Source organism: Cherax quadricarinatus, chromosome 30 (assembly GCF_038502225.1).
Source record: "Cherax quadricarinatus isolate ZL_2023a chromosome 30, ASM3850222v1, whole genome shotgun sequence".
NCBI lineage: Eukaryota > Metazoa > Arthropoda > Malacostraca > Decapoda > Parastacidae > Cherax > Cherax quadricarinatus.
Window position 1 is genome coordinate 14,719,266 of NC_091321.1, and position 18,118 is coordinate 14,737,383.

Sequence of the window (18,118 nt, forward strand, 5' to 3'; positions counted from 1 at the left end):
CTGTTTATTAATAAATGTTCACACAGAATATATATATATATATATATATATATATATATATATATATATATATATATATATATATGCCATGATAATGGCAATATATAACGAGGTAACCACAACATAAACAGTTTCGTTCATACATAATGGAATGTATACGAGACATTTCAGGCTGTCTGCGTAATTACTGTATTCATGGGAAAGCAAAACACTAAACCAGTAGAAACTATACAGCACCTGGGGAATGGAAGGTAACCAAGTCTGATTTGTTGGGTAGCTCAACTCCTTAGACCAAGAACCCTTCACCATAAACTAGCCCCCTCCCCCTTCCCTTGAAAGAAGATACATGTATGGTGAAGGTTTTTAAAGGTTTATTTACTTTATAGTGAACTTTTTTTTTTTTTTTTGGGGGGGGGGGAGTTAAAAATACGTTTTATAGAGGTTTATACAACTTATCCTAATCTAATTATTAAATTCATGGGGAAGTGCTAATTCTGTAGTGGTCGCGCATCGTCTGGGGTAATGGGAGACAATCAGGTTCAGTCCAAGGAAAGAGAGGATGAGCCCAGTTCCCTGGGATCAAGAGCCCTTCATCGGCATCAAAGTCACCTTCCCTAAAGGGTACCCTAACCTAAAAAATAAAAATTCATGTACGCACGAAACATAGTCAACGCTGGGCAATACATAATTAAGAAGATTAAAACACGTGGCAGGAAACAACGGTTCTGTTTCCGGACGAATAAAATAACGTAATTAAACGGTGTTAAAACTATAATAGTAATAATACCGATAATCGAATTTCTTTTCTCAGACCTAATAAAGTGATAAGCGAGAAAACAATTAACATTCCCTTTGAGTCCATCTTTCAACTTCAACAAAAATAGAAGAACGCAGAATTTCTTTCTCTGAAGGATCGGTTCAAAGTTCAAGGTGCGGGGAAGAACCTTCATAACCTTTAAACGACGAATGCATATTTTCCCTCTTTATCTTTGCTGTGTCTCCTTCCAAATAAAAAAAAAATAGTATTCACAGAATTAATGTGGGGAGAGGTGGCGGGCCAAGGTTTTCACAAAATCCACATTCAAAATGTAGAAATTATTGGACTGGTTGAGGAGGTTGCTGATGGTTAGGAGGGATAGGCGGTGATGTGGAGCAGAGGAAGTTGAGGAGGTTGCTGATGGTTAGGAGAGATAGGCGGTGATGTGGAGCAGGGGAGTTGAGGAGGTTGCTATGGTTAGGAGGGGTAGGCGGTGATGTGGAGCTGGGGGGTTGAGGAGGTTGCTATGGTTAGGAGGGGTAGGCGGTGATGTGGAGCTGGGGGGTTGAGGAGGTTGCTATGGTTAGGAGGGGTAGGCGGTGATGTGGAGCTGGGGGGTTGAGGAGGTTGCTATGGTTAGGAGGGGTAGGCGGTGATGTGGAGCTGGGGGGTTGAGGTTGCTATGGTTAGGAGGGGTAGGCGGTGATGTGGAGCTGGGGGGGTTGAGGAGGTTGCTATGGTTAGGAGGGGTAGGCGGTGATGTGGAGCTGGGGGGGTTGAGGAGGTTGCTGATGGTTAGGAGGGGTAGGTGATGTGGAGCAGGGGGGGGTTGAGGAGGTTGCTGATGGTTAGGAGAGATAGGCGGTGATGTGGAGCAGGGGGGTTGAGTAGGTTGCTGATGGTTAAGAGGGATAGGCGGTGATGTGGAGCAGGGGGGGTTGAGGAGGTTGCTATGGTTAGGAGGGGTAGGCGGTGATGTGGAGCTGGGGGGTTGAGGAGGTTGCTATGGTTAGGAGGGGTAGGCGGTGATGTGGAGCTGGGGGGTTGAGGTTGCTATGGTTAGGAGGGGTAGGCGGTGATGTGGAGCTGGGGGGGTTGAGGAGGTTGCTATGGTTAGGAGGGGTAGGCGGTGATGTGCAGCTGGGGGGGGTTGAGGAGGTTGCTGATGGTTAGGAGGGGTAGGTGATGTGGAGCAGGGGGGTTGAGGAGGTTGCTGATGGTTAGAAGAGGTAGGCGGTGATGTGGAGCAGGGGGGATGAGGAGGTTGCTGATGGTTAGGAGGGATAGGCGGTGATGTGGAGCAGGGGGGTTGAGGAGGTTGCTGATGGTTAGGAGGGATAGGCGGTAATGTGGAGCAGGGGGGGGGGTTGAGGAGGTTGGTGATGGTTAGGAGGGATAGGCGGTGATGTGGAGCAGGGGTTGAGGGGGTTGAGGCGGTTGCTGATGGTTAGAAGGGGTAGTTGGTGATGTGGAGCAGGGGGGGGGGTGAGGAGGGGTAAAGCTATTGGACAACAGTTAAATAAATGGATACATATGCATCTTAATGAGACATTATTAACGGAACGTCTAGCCCATCAGTGGCTGTCAAATCAACACATTGGATTGACAGTCGCTGGTGAGGGAAACGTTTCCTTAACGTCTCATTACATGTGAAAACTGCAAAGAAAATTATTATTGGAATCCATAATAGCATGTATAATTAGAAGTCACATTGTTGATTATAGTATGATTAATGAACCTTGACACTGATTCCCAAGGGGCATTTCTTGAAAAATAAATTCATTTACTGGCCTACTTTAGTAACTTGAGACAGTGGACCACAATGGAACAATACGATGATGTTTACTAAAATTTCAGCAAAGCTTTTGAGTTCCAAACAGAAGACTATTAAAGAAAGTGGCAATATATGGTATTAGAGAAAAAATTACTCATGTAGCTAGTACAATGGGACAACAGATGTAAGGATGTTTCCACCCTTGCCAGAGATCGAACCACGGACACTGTGTGAGGTGAGAGCGTTGCCTACCAGGCCACGGGCTCGTAAATGGGATGAAATCAGAATGGGGAACAGTCAGAAGTAGCATCCATTTGTGGGGGTAATAGAGCAGTTGTAGCGGAAGAGACGGTGGGAAAGGGGAAAAGGTGGTAATTGTAAGGATGGTGATGGTGATTATGAGGGAGAAGGTAATATCGGTGGTGACAGGGAACGGGGGTGTTGGATGACAGCGATTCAGGGATGATGGTGCCAGTGGTGAGAGAGGAGTATGGCAGTGATAGAAGGAACAAGATGATGGGGGAAAGAGGTAGTGGTAGCAACGATAATGGAGGGAGTAAACCCTTATATTGTTCCTGGGAGAGATAAGAGGGCCAAGGACTCTCCCGCAACCCCCAAGAGGGGATAAATAGAAGGGGAAGAAGACGAGAATGAAAAGGGAATAAAATGGAATGAAAAGGAAAAGTGGGTGAAATACAGAAGCAGGCGAGGAGGGAGCGAGAGGAATTCACATCATATAGGCAGAGCGGCATGAGGCCAGGAGAGGATGATGGAGGAAGGTGATCAAGGACGACCAGTCTAGTAGGGTGAGGTGCGTAGTGAGGCACCTGTGTCATCATAACAAGCACAGCTCATCTTCATATATAATGCTCACGACTACATAACACACACACACACACACACACACACACACACACACACACACACACACACACACACACACACACATATATATATATATATATATATATATATATATATATATATATATATATATATATATATATATATTATATATATATATATGCAATAAGATCACAGTAAACAGGTGATTTCAGAATATGCAAAACAACCACTGTGAAAGAATAGAGAAGTTCCAAGCGCTTTCGTGACTACTCACATTATCAAGGAACAACGAAAGTAAAGCATCAAAGGAAGGTATATATAGGGGTAGCCCACACCTCACTATCAGATCCCACAAACAACGAAACACCTGATGCGAGACAGCAGACCCGCCGGCCGAACTAGACAGGTCCTTCATACAACCCACCAACAAACTATTCTACCCAAGAAATAAGAAATTTAAAAAAAAATTATTTGTCCAATGTATTATTAAATTCTTCCCAAATTCTATTAATTATAAATGGATCTACAAAGAAAATTAGACATTTTAATTGAAAATAGTGATTGGACAAAGCATGCTAATAATAATTTTGTAATTAACTTATCAGATGAAATTTTAGACAAAAATACAACTGCTGCTCTAGGTTTTGGCCTAAGTTTTGCAACTTTAAAAGAACTTAATAATGCTGAAATTGCAAAAGCCTTTTGTAACTTTGAAAAATTTTCTGATTTATCCACTGATGAAATTAATATTAGTAAGGGAATGGTATATAGCTCTATGTTAAAACAAAATATTCCCAATTGCACTCAAAGATTCTTTAAGTCTTATGATACACTTAATAACAATAAAAATTTGCGCCTTACTAAAGCAGACAAAATAAATGCAATAGTAATTATGAAAGAAAATGATTACCAAGAAAAAATGAATAATCTCTTAGATGATACTGAAACCTATTCTAAACTTAGAAAAAATCCCCTAGAAACCGTTAACAGCAATTTCAATAAAACTTCTACTGAAAGGCAAAGATGAATTAGTCAAGCAATTTACTTCCACTAATCCATCTTTACCTTACATGTATGGACTAATAAAAACACACAAACCAGGGAATCCAGTCAGACCAATTATTAGCTCCATAGGATCAGTTTCATATAAATTATCCAAATGGCTTGTTGATATTTTGAGCCCTATTGTTGGCAAAATTTCTAACTTTAATGTTAAAAACAACATAGATTTAGTTGATAAATTAAGCTCCTTGACTGACTTAAATGATTTTAACATGGTTAGTTTTGATGTTACTTCCTTGTTTACGAAAGTTCCTGTTGATGATTTATTAAGTTTCTTATCTGAAGAACTCGTTAATTATGATTTACCATTGCCAGTTCCTACTATCATTAAACTTACTAAACTTTGCATTGTTGATGCAAAATTTGTATTTAATGATAAGTTTTACACTCAGAAGTTTGGTATGGCAATGGGAAATACTCTTTCACCTGTTCTTAGTAACTTATATAAAGAATTTTTTGAAACAAGGCTGCTTAACACAATCTTCCCTAATAGCTAAATGGTTCAGATATGTTGATGATATTTTGTGTCTTATGCCCAAAAATGTAGATATACACCATTTCCTTGGCAAATTAAATAGCTTAGCCCATTCTATAAATTTTACTGTTGAATTTGAAGAAAATAACTCATTGCCTTTTCTAGATGTTTTAATTATTAAGGGTAATAATGAATTCAAATTTAAAATTTACAGAAAACCTACAAATAACTGTTCCTATGTCCACTATTATTCTTCCCATCAAGACAGAGTTAAACTGTCTGTTTTCTCATCAGTGTTTTTGAGAGCTTTACGAATTTGTAGTCCAGAGTTTATAGATGAGGAAATATCCAAAATTTATGAAATAGGTAATGATTTGAAATACCCAAGAAATGTAATTGATAAATCTTTTAAAGTTGCTAGAAATACTTTTTACAATCCAAAAAGGGACAACCAGCCTTATTCAACTAAAAATATGTTGGTTCTCCCTTACCATGAAAACTTGGTTCATATGCTTTCTCTTCTTAAGACTTTTAATATTAAAGTTGTATTCAAAAATCTTGATACAGTAAAAAAACTTTTGATAAAGAATTCCCCCCAAAATGCTGATGGATGTGTCTATAAGATTCCTTGTAAAATTTGCGATAAAGTTTATTACCTGGAGAGAGTTCCGGGGGTCAACGCCCCCGCGGCCCGGTCTGTGACCAGGCCTCCTGGTGGATCAGAGCCTGATCAACCAGGCTGTTACTGCTGGCTGCACGCAAACCAACGTACGAGCCACAGCCCGGCTGGTCAGGAACCGACTTTAGGTGCTTGTCCAGTGCCAGCTTGAAGACTGCCAGGGGTCTGTTGGTAATCCCCCTTATGTATGCTGAGAGGCAGTTGAACAGTCACGGGCCCCTGACACTTATTGTATGGTCTCTTAACGTGCTAGTGACACCCCTGCTTTTCATTGGGGGGATGTTGTATCGTCTGCCAAGTCTTTTGCTTTCGTAGTGAGTGATTTTCGTGTGCAAGTTCGGTACTAGTCCCTCTAGGATTTTCCAGGTGTATATAATCATGTATCTCTCCCGCCTGCGTTCCAGGGAATACAGGTTTAGGAACCTCAAGCGCTCCCAGTAATTGAGGTGTTTTATCTCCGTTATGTGCGCCATGAAGGTTCTCTGTACATTTTCTAGGTCAGCAATTTCACCTGCCTTGAAAGGTGCTGTTAGTGTGCAGCAACATTCCAGCCTAGATAGAACAAGTGACCTGAAGAGTGTCATCATGGGCTTGGCCTCCCTAGTTCTGAAGGTTCTCATTATCCATCCTGTCATTTTTCTAGCAGATGCGATTGATACAATGTTATGGTCCTTGAAGGTGAGATCCTCCGACATGATCACTCCCAGGTCTTTGACGTTGGTGTTTCACTCTATTTTGTGGCCAGAATTTGTTTTGTACTCTGGTGAAGATTTAATTTCCTCGTGTTTACCATATCTGAGTAATTGAAATTTCTCATCGTTGACTACTCTCTGTGTTCTGTTAGTGAGGAAATTATAGATCCATCGACCGACTTTTCCTGTTATTCCTTTAGCACGCATTTTGTGCGCTATTACGCCATGGTCACACTTGTCGAAGGCTTTTGCAAAGTCTGTATATATTACATCTGCATTCTTTTTGTCTTCTAGTGCATCTAGGACCTTGTCGTAGTGATCCAATAGTTGAGACAGACAGGAGCGACCTGTTCTAAACCCATGTTGCCCTGGGTTGTGTAACTGATGGGTTTCTAGATGGGTGGTGATCTTGCTTCTTAGGACCCTTTCAAAGATTTTTATGATATGGGATGTTAGTGCTATCGGTCTGTAGTTCTTTGCTGTTGCTTTACTGCCCCCTTTGTGGAGTGGGGCTATGTCTGTTGTTTTTAGTAACTGTGGGACGACCCCCGTGTCCATGCTCCCTCTCCATAGGATGGTAAAGGCTCGTGATAGGGGCTTCTTGCAGTTCTTGATGAACACGGAGTTCCATGAGTCTGGCCCTGGGGCAGAGTGCATGGGCATGTCATTTATCGCCTGTTCGAAGTCATTTGGCGTCAGGATAACATCGGATAGGCTTGTGTTAACCAAATTCTGTGGCTCTCTCATAAAAAATTCATTTTGATCTTCGACTCTGTCTGGTTAGCGGCTTGCTAAAAACTGAGTCATATTGGGACTTGAGTAGCTCACTCATTTCCTTGCTGTCATCTGTGTAGGACCCATCTTGTTTAAGTAGGGGCCCAATACTGGACGTTGTTCTCGACTTTGATTTGGCATAGGAGAAGAAATACTTTGGGTTTCTTTCGATTTCATTTATGGCTTTTAGTTCTTCCCGCGATTCCTGACTCCTATAAGATTCCTTTAGCTTAAGTTCGATGCTTGTTATTTCTCTGACCAGTGTCTCCCTACGCATTTCAGATATACTGACCTCTTTTAGCCGCTCTGTTATTCTTTTCCGTCGCCTGTAAAGGGAGCGCCTGTCTCTTTCTATTTTACATCTACTCCTCCTTTTTCTTAGAGGAATAAGCCTTGTGCATACATCGAGTGCCACCAAGTTAATCTGTTCTAGGCATAAGTTGGGGTCTGTGTTGCTTAGTATATCTTCCCAGCTTATATCGGTTAGGACTTGGTTTACTTGGTCCCACTTTATGTTTTTGTTATTGAAGTTGAATTTGGTGAATGCTCCCTCGTGACTAATCTCATTATGTCGGTCTGGGGCTCCACGCATACATGTCTGAACCTCAATAATGTTGTGATCTGAGTATATTGTTTTTGATATGGTGACATTTCTTATCAGATCATCATTGTTAGTGAAGATGAGGTCTAGTGTATTCTCCAGTCTAGTAGGCTCTATTATTTGCTGGTTTAAACTGAATTTTGTGCAGAGATTTAAAAGCTCGTGTGAGTGTGAGTTTTCATCAGAGCTGCCTCCTAGTGTTATTACTGCAACAATATTATTTGCTATATTCCTCCATTTTAGGTGCCTTAAGTTGAAATCCCCCAGGAGCAAGATGTTGGGTGCAGGAGCTGGAAGATTTTCCAGACAGTGGTCAATTTTTAACAGCTGTTCCTGGAATTGCTGGGATGTTGCATCCGGAGGCTTGTAGACTACCACAATGACTAGGTTTTGGTTCTCGACCTTTACTGCTAAAACTTCCACTACATCATTTGAGGCATTAAGCAGTTCTGTGCAAACAAGTGACTCTGCAATGTACAGGCCAACCTTCCCCTTTTGCCTGTTCGCTCTGTCACATCTGTATAGGTTGTAACCTGGGATCCAAATTACGGTCAAACTGGTAAAAATCTCGAACTAAGATTAAAACAACATAAATATAGCATTAGAACTGGACAAGATTCCAATGCTCTATTTATTCATGTAAGAGATTTTAACCATCCAATTGATTTTCAAAAAGTTGAGAAAGTAGTATCAAGCAAGTCCATGTTCGACAGGAATATAATTGCACCTTGTTTCATAAAAAGCAGTTTTGACAATAATATGAATATTTCCTTTGATTTATATAAATTAGATCCATTTATAATTAATAGAATTTGGGAAGAATTTAATAATACATTGGACAAATAATATATTTTTTTAAATTTCTTATTTCTTGGGTAGAATAGTTTGTTGGTGGGTTGTATGAAGGACCTGTCTAGTTCGGCCGGCGGGCCTGCTGTCTCACGTCAGGTGTTTCATTGTTTGTGGTATCTGATATTGAGGTGTGGGCTGCCCCTTTATATACCTTCCTTTGATGCTATACTTTCATTGTTCCTTGATAATGTGAGTAGTCACGAAAGCGCTTGGAACTTCTCTATTCTTTCACAGTGGTTGTTTTGCATATATATATATATATATATATATATATATATATATATATATATATATATATATATATATATATATATATATATATATATATATATATATATACATACACACACACAAGAAAAGATGCGTATAAACAACCAAACATTTAACCGTAAGTAATTATTCCTTCTGATATCGGCTCATGATTGACGTAGAGTAGCTTAATAAAATGCATGGAAACTCATTGCGCGTCTCAGAATTTTAACACGTTATATATATATATATATATATATATATATATATATATATATATATATATATATATATATATATATATATATATATATATATATATGATCAAGAGCTTCTGTTTTTCATTCTCTACACATGGTCCGTTTCTCACCACGTAGCGTGACTCGAGGAAGGAAAACATATCCACCTTTAGGATACATGAGGTTTGCTTAGAGGTCAATAGTTGCTTGCGGGACACCCACCATCACTCATTCACACTTCATCAATAATACACTAACACCATCTTCCCCGATACTTACGAATATTTCTGACTACCGGAGTTCTTGACTGTGATATAGTTGCAGGCAGGGTCATAGAAATGACCTTTGGAGTAAATTACACCGGAGAACACACGGTCAAACTCAATATGGACGGTCATGCCAGAACGAGCACATTTCACGTCTAGAGCAACCAACTGAGGCATCATCATGCCCGGGACAGGTGATGCCAATGCCCGCCCACTTCCTTTAGTGCCAACGCTTTCACTTACTGACCACTGAACCTGTGGGATATAAATACTGTTAAATAGTTAGCCCACTGTTATGGGTTGCATCCTAGGGGACAAGATTAACCTAAGATACCCGAAATGCTCTGCATAACCAGCGGCTTTCTATACAGTATGTCAATGATGTCAACTAGACCTGTATCACTTGTATCACGTTGTTGCAGAAATTATTATTATTATCATTACTGTTGATTGATTGCCCAGGTCCTTTGGTTGTGAGCTGCTATCCCTGGTTGGTAGTCAACTAAGTTTAAAGACAATAGACAACACGAGGGTCATTAAGGCTGTATGTAACTTGTTCCCCGCTACCCAGAAATACTTTAATCCCTAAAATAGGAATGAAGGATAATTCTCTGCGTATATACAATGAAAGACGCATAACTTGGTGCGCGCACATAACGCCACTGAGCTTTACTGCTTATATAATCTATGATTATTGCAGTTATTTCCACTGATATTATTACTATTTCGCCTGAAAGCAGACAACTGCGAAATAAAAAAAATTAGGTATATCTTATATTAAACTAAACAGCAAGACTACCTTACAAGGAAATCTGAGCAGCTAAAGAAAGCGAGAGGAAAGTCTCCTCGAATTTATATCCAGAGTTGGCAAGAACTTTCCCTCTCAAGAGGAACTAGAGACACCAACCCTTATTGCACATCATGTGGTCACAAAGCTGTTATTCTTTAAATGTTAACGTCATTGTGGAAGTCAAAGCCCCAGTTCGTATACTTTCACTGATTTAGTGTAAGAATCGCCTTAATCACAAATGCAGGTTCTTATGATAAGCTTATGTTATTGAGATTCACGGGATGGTATTTCTGATGATACCTTCCTTACTTTCCTGCTTGGCCAGTTACTGATGTTGCTGCCCAGTCATGGTAGTGAGAGGCACAAAAAGCTGATAGCCATGGATGTGCGGACAGGGTTTACACACAGGGAATGATGCACCTCTCAGTGTACATACACAGATATACGCACCTTTTGCTACGTGTTCTATCAAATTTAAATCAATATTTTTTTGTGAGCAATCCGGTTCTAACTTATTAAATGCTAATAAAGGTTAATCCTTTATATTCTTAGTGATAACACAAATTAACGGCATTAATGGTTCTCTGCAGCATGCCTATCCTTGATACAAATTTATCGTCACAAACAAAATTATCAATTTGTACAGCAGCGATGAATAACCCATACGGGTTTAAGAGCTTTTTTTACAACAACAACAATAATAATAATAACAATAACAATAATAATAATAATAATAATAATAATAATAATAATAATAATAAGAAGAAGAAGAAGAAGAAGAAGAAGAAGAAGAAGAAGAAGAAGAAGAAGAAGAAGAAGAAGAAGAAGAAGAAGAAGAAGAAGGAGGAAGGAAGAAAGAAAGAAAGAAAGAAAGAAAGAAAGAAAGAAAGAAAGAAAGAAAGAAAGAAAAATAAATAAATTAATGTATATATATATAATCTGTATATATATATAATCTGTTACCACTTGTACTTTATTTAAATTTCAGAACTTTTTGTCACCTTATTTAAATAGCTATCTCCTAACTGATAAACTCTCCTAACTGATAAACTCCTGGTTAATTGCACTTACAACCATATATTTCTGTCCATCTGTACTCGCTTTTCCAAGTTTCTTTTATTTTTTCTAACAATTTTAAAATATACATTACTGCTTTGCTGTTTTTTCCACAGACTCAGCTTCAGCCTTGACACTTCACTCAGATATCTTTCATATTGCAATCTTTTTTTTTTAAACATAAAATATATAGAATCTGCTTCTGCGTAGCTCATTCCACATTCAGGTCAAGGTATTAAACACTTGCTAGTTTCCTTGGCAGACCTTATGTTGTCCTTCCCATATTTTCGTCAAAATTTCCTTTCGTAGACTTGGTTCAGTGTTCTTATATACACCAGGACGCAACGTTACACACAACTGCTGCTTAATATTTTTGTCACAAGGTTATTTTTTGTTGTAATGTATTTGGAGTCCAAACTTGCTGAGCTTCACTCTGGCAATATTATACCCCTCCACAAGGTTTGTTATCCCCCTGCGAAATTATTATAATCACGGGGGAGCGCTAAACCCGTAGGATTACACAGCGCATGTTGGGGGGATAGAAGGTATTCAGGCTCAATTCATGGTAACAGAGCACAGATCCAATTCTCTAGATCAAGAGCCCCTCACCAGCGACAAGGAGCCTCCCTTGAGGGGTCCCCAGCGAAAGCTTCTTTCTGCAAGCACAAAACACTGCCAGCAAGTTTTTATTGTTATTTTTATTAGTGTGTGTGTGTACTCGCCTAATTCACCTAATTGTGGTTGCAGGGGTCGAGACTCAGCTCCTGGCCCCGTCTCTTCACAGGTCGCTACTAGGTCCTCTCTCTCTCCCTCCTTGTTCCATGAGCTTTATCATACTTCGTCTTAAAACTATGCATGGTTCCTGCTTCTACTACATCACTTGCCAGACTATTCCTCTTTCTGACAACTCTATGACTGAAGAAATACTTCCTAACATCCCTTTGACTAATCCGAGTCTTCAACTTCCAATTGTGACCCCTTGCGTCTGTGTCCCCTCTCTGAAGCATCCTGTCTCTGTCCACCTCGCAGTATTTTGTATGTTGTTATCATGCCTTCCCTAACCCTCCTGTCCTCCAGTGTCGTCAGGCCGATTTCCCTTAATCTTTCTTCGTAGGACATTCCCCTTAGCTCTGGAACTAGCCTTGTTGCAAACCTTTGCACTTTCTCTAATTTCTTGACGTGCTTGACCAGGTGTGGATTCCAAACTGGTGCTGCATGGGCCTAACGTACACGGCGTACAGTCTTGAACGATTCCTTACTGAGATATCGGAAAGCTATTCTCAGGTTTGCCACGCGCCCATATGCTGCAGCAGTTATCTGGTTGTGTGCTTCCGGAGAGGTGCTCGGTGTTATACTCACCACAAGATCTTTCTCCTTGAATGAGGTTTACAGTCTTTGGCCGCCTAGCCTATACTCTGCGGATTCTTTGCCCTTCCCTGATCTTCATGACTTTGCATTTGGCGGGGATAAATTCGAGGAACCAGTTGCTGAACCACGCGTCCAACCTGTCCAGATCTCTTTGTAGTCCTGTCTGATCCTCATCTGATTTAATTCTCCTCATTAACTTCACATCATCTGCGAACAGGGACACTTCTGAGTTTATGCCTTCCATCATATCATTCACATATACCAAAAATGGCACTGGTCCTAGGACTGACCCCTGTGGGACCTTGCTCGTCACAGGTGCCCACCGTGATATCTCATCACGTTCCACGACTCGTTGTTGCCTCCCTATCAGATATTCTCTGATCCATTGCAATTCCCTTCCTGTTATACGTGCCTGATCCTCTAGCTTCTGCACTAATCTCTTGTGAGGAACTGTGTCGATGGCCTTGCAGTCCAAGAAAATGCAATCAACCCACCCCTCTCTCTCGTGTCTTACTTCTGTTACCTTGTCATAAAACTCCAGTAAGTTTGTGACACAGGATTTGCCTTCCATGAATCCGTGCTGGTTGTTGTTTATAATCTGGTTCCGTTCCAGGTGTTTCACCACTCACCTCCTGATAATCCTCTCCATGACTTTGCATACTATACACGTCAGTGACACTTGTCTATAGTGTGTGTGTGTGTGTGTGTTTAATTTAATAACGCTTATCATTATGGCATACACGTTGTTGCGACCCCTGAATGGGTCACAATGTATATAATGTATATTACCTTTTCATATAATTTTATATTGCTTATATTTGCGATAATAGCTAAATCGTATATTGCTTTATATTATTATTTGACTTGGTTACTTTTATTAGGTAGGATGTAACATATATATATTGCTGGGCAGCAACTGTCCACGGAGCTATCACGTGATAGAGGGGAGGGGGGGGTTCATGCCTCGCCTGGAGTAGTCAGACTGGGCTAGACTCTCTTGGTGGTTGGACGTATTCCTGACAAGACGCACCTAACTCTCCCTTATTGGCCCTTGTTGGAAGATCATCTCTGTCGCTTTCTTGTTGTTGGTTCTGTAGAACTCTGTTCACAGAACATTGTCTAGACTTAGTGATTTTCCACGTTGTACTGAGGTTGTGTGTCACATAGACACTCTGAGCAACTCAGGTCCTGAGCTGTAGCTTCTGACCTAATTTGTACTGGTATCTGTGTACTGTCACAGTCGGGGATTTTCTTATGCTGAACTCAGATTCAGTAGTATGGGAGTTTTGTGACTTTTGTGGAGGATCTGCAGATGGTCCCTACTTAGTGTCGTTATATTATCTCCTTGTTCCTGATTCTGTGTCACTTTTGCTTGTTATATTGTTGTTTGACTTATCAGTCGTTTTATTGTTCAAGCAAGCTGTTCTGATTGCCAGGTTGGTCAAGAAGTTAGTTGATGTGAGGACTTTGTCAGTCACTGGTTCAAGTCTAGTCGAGTCGTGAGACAGCGAACTACTTAGAGCACTTACACACATGCATACAAACTTACTTGTACATATTTGTAATATCTTATTAAATGTTAATGTACCAGACGGTACTTAAGACGTATAAATGTGATATGTGCCTTCAGCACAATACTACTGTACACGAGAGAAGTGTAGGAACTTGTATCCTATATTATATTCAATTGATTAATTTAATTTACTTTGATCTTATACCTCTAGACTTTTTTAATAAACTTATTCAATTTTAATTTCTCTAGTTAGTAGCCTACCAGTTGTAATCCTGAAGCACTAATAATTCTTATTGAATTCTAATGGATAATTGGACCAGGATACTGACTACTTGTTACGAAAACCCAGTAACAGGCTGGATGGTAGAAGGGCAGTCCTTTCTAGTATTCACTGGAGATCTCTATGCTTATTAGAAATCGCGTTTTTGTAACACACGTTCACTCCATAAATTAACTCATATTAACGATGATACACCACTTCTCCTGCACTGTAGGAAAGAAGTAAACTACCTGCTACCTGGAGGGTATTCCAGGGATCAACGCCCCCACGGCCCGGTCCACAACCAGGCCTCCCGGTGGATCAGGGCCTGATCAACTAGGTTGTTACTGCAGGCTGCACGTAGTCCAAAGTACGAACCACAGCCCGGTTGATCCGGCACTGACTTTAGGTATCTGTCCAGCTCCCTCTTGAAGACAACCAGGGGTCTATTGGTAATTCCCCTTATGACTAGTGGGAGGCTGTTGAACAGTCTTGGGCCCCGAACACTTATGGTGTTTTCTCTCTGTGTACTAATGGTGCCCGTACTTTTCATTGGGCTTATGTTGCATCGTCTCCCAAGTCTTTTGCTTTCGTAGGGATTGATTTCTATGTACTGATTGGGACCAGTCCCTCTAGGATTTTCTAGGTGTAGATTATGTTGCATCTCTCTCGCCTGCGCTCCAGTGAGTACAAGTCAAGTGCTTCCACAGAATCTGACATGAACTAAGTTAAAGACAAATATAGGAAAATAAAAAAGAGAGAGGAATCAAACTTAAATACTAAATTTAAAAAAAAAAAACATTAGGCCCAAGAATTACCGCCTCTTAAATGTCATTTCATTATTATAATTATGTTGTGTCGACATTTCATTCCCTCCTTGACCACTGTCAAGTGAGGTCAGTTTTAAGGGCTGTTGGATTTTTTCCTACTATTTCCAAAAGAAAAGAAGAATACAGAATAGTAGAAAGAAAAGATAATTTTATATAATAAAAAAATCTGAAACCTGATTCAGGATTTTAAATAATAAATGGAGGAACGCAGTTCTGACTAGACAGAGTTCAATAACGTCTGATAGATCTCTATAACAATATAATGTCTGTATGCGCTAGATGAGTATTTCTATAATAGTTTTGGACAAATGTCAGAATTATTGGTTAAATATTATAAATAATACAAGTCCTGTTTCCTTGGCGAATACGAAGTTACATTTCCTATTGAAAGAGACAAATCGTTAAAGAATGGGGAGAGAGAGAGAGTCTGGTAGACAGGAAATTTCAATACCAGGAGAGATAGTGATCTATGCAACTTTTGTAGTACATAAAGACAGCAATAAATTATTCTGATAGAGTAACACTGAACGATGAGTTTGCGTGTACGTACGTAGCCGGTCAGTGTTTAACATGTTGAGCTGAAAGGTAATCTGACGGAGCAGAGACAAACCAGGCGACAGAACACGAAAGAATCTTCGCTAAGAGTTTCAGATATTGTGATGTAGTCAATCGGTTAATGGTTCAGGGAATCAATACCGGAATTATATTACAGCAATAAGAACTATTCAGAAACATGAAAGTATAGATTACAATATATAAGGGTAGTGGATAGATTAAAGAAATATCTACGATGTTAAAAGACAAAGTTGTGATGAAACAGGACTAGCCAAGCTACAGCCAGGTGGGGCGCCCAGGGACAAAAACATGGTTTACAAATAAGCCGCGGGGCGTTTCTATAGGCCTAGCCATAATGACTTGGGCACAGATGGAAGGAAAGCAAGGAATTATCGCCTTAACTGCCGTAAATATTGTAATTTTTTTAATTCGAAAAAAGAATTTGACGCCACTTTTTCTGTTTATGGATAAGGGTTTATAAATTTTAACAGTTCCCGCTCCCCATCTCTCTCTCTCTTCTCCAGACATGCAGCATAAAATATATCTCTTATCAGCTGCTGCAACATGAAAGTCAATATTTATTGACATTAAACCAGCAGCTCTGACGCCACACATAAACTTGTCAAAGTTACAAAGTGAAGCTGAAGTAACACTATGGAGACTTATATACTGTCAAAGATGAGGCGGTGATAATCTTGACGACAGAAGAGACGGAGCCAACTAGCAAAAGTAAGAATGTAATTAAGGATGATGGACAGATGACATCGTCTTTACATCTCTACTGCTTCTGCTGCCTCCTCTGTACTCGACTGAAGAAACCTACTGTGTAGGCGAAACGTTTCGGAATAAAGATACCTAACTGTTGCACATGTGTCTTGCTTATCAACTCGTCGGTACTGTATACCATGTATCATATTCATGATGAAAGTTATGAGAAAGTTTGAATATATTCTGATGAGTATATCCTTCTTGATGTATGTGGAGCGAGGCCACAAAGAAAGGAGGAAGGAAAGAAGGGTGAGAGGAAAGGAAAGGGACGGAGGGTAGAAGGGGAGAGAAGGGAGAGAAGGGGGTAGAGGGGAGGGAGAGAGGGAAGTTATTCCTCTGTTAACCTCATGAGGTATCCCACCTTCTAGGGATGCCTTGTTAAATTGATACAATGAATGTATTATACTGTCTCTTTTTATTATGTGACTTAAACAATACATCATGATGCCAAGATTAATATATTACTTCAATACAATAATGAGGATGAGAAAGAGTGATGATGAGGAGGGAGAAAAAAAAGAAGGAATATGAGGTGCGAAAAGCATCTGAGTATTAAATAAGATGAAAATATGATGTAAACATCGAAAAAATAAAATGGAGAAAGATGAGAATGATCAAACAGGCAAGACAGAAAAAAGGGAAGGAGAAAGAGAATGGGAATAAGCAGAATCACAAGAGTAAACAACGACGATAGTTAATAAAACTCAAGGTTTTTCCCTTACAACATCGTGAAAAGTTATCGTACCTGCACCAGGAGGAATAAAGACACTGCCAGTCGCATGATGGACGCCTGAAACAGGATAAACAAATATTTACAATAATTTACAGACACATTTATGGGTGATAACATTCACAAAAAATATATTATATGCTATATAATTACCTCAAAAAAATATAATTATTCATCACCCGCACAGTTATCCAGCGCTCTGGGAATATGAGATAATCGGGCTAGCAATACCTTGGAACAGAAGCTCTTCACTCTAAAGGGCCTAAATACCATCAGATCTTTAAGGCAATGTTACTTTATAATTATTTAACATTTTAGTCCCTTAAAAACAAAAACTACTTCTTCAATAAAGATCGACTATCCTAAAGATCGACTCGCTTCCTCTTTATAACCTTAAAATACACCGCATCTCATTTACACTAAAAATACACCGCGTCTCATTTATACTAAACATCATCTTCTCTTAGCACATTTTCCCACATATATACTGCGTTAAACATGTAACTCATTCCCTTAGATATAGGCAACTTCTACACCTCACGAGACGGGGGCGATATGCCAGCATAATCATAACGTTCTCCCCCTCAAGGAAGGTTCCTTGATGTTGGTGAGGGGCTCTTGATTTAGGGAATTGGATCTGTGCTCCAGTTCCCCAAATTAAGCCTGAATGCCTTCCACATCCCCCCCAGGCGCTGTATAATCCTCCGGGTTTAGCGCTTCCCCCTTGATTGTAATAATAATAATAATCATAACGTTCTCTAAATTATATTGAAGTAATGGATTACAGAGTCCTACAAGCAATCAATCACACCGTATTGACATTCAACTACTTAACAAAAGTGGGATGGAAAAATGAAAAAATAAAAAGCGACCAGCACAACATGTAGAAGACATCATGAAGTCATGAAAGGTTTCCTTATAAGAAAATAATGAATTGGCAAACTAAGTCAGAAAATCACTAAAAATAATGGGTTATTTTTTTT

The 18,118-nt window shown here is 39.8% G+C and overlaps 1 protein-coding gene across 4 annotated transcripts in view; it reads right to left on the minus strand.

Moving 5' to 3' along the window:
- Positions 1 to 18,118, minus strand: part of LOC128692665 (uncharacterized) — a 70,792-nt gene that overhangs the window by 12,861 nt on the left and 39,813 nt on the right. For all 4 annotated transcript variants that reach the window (XM_053781933.2, XM_053781934.2, XM_053781932.2 and 1 more), the window contains exons 2-3: positions 17,151 to 17,195; positions 9,280 to 9,521 (exon numbers count right to left, since the gene is read on the minus strand). In XM_053781933.2, the coding sequence (XP_053637908.2) occupies positions 9,280 to 9,521; positions 17,151 to 17,186 (278 nt within the window). In that variant the 5' untranslated portion in view covers positions 17,187 to 17,195. The remainder of the gene's footprint in view (positions 1 to 9,279; positions 9,522 to 17,150; positions 17,196 to 18,118) is intronic.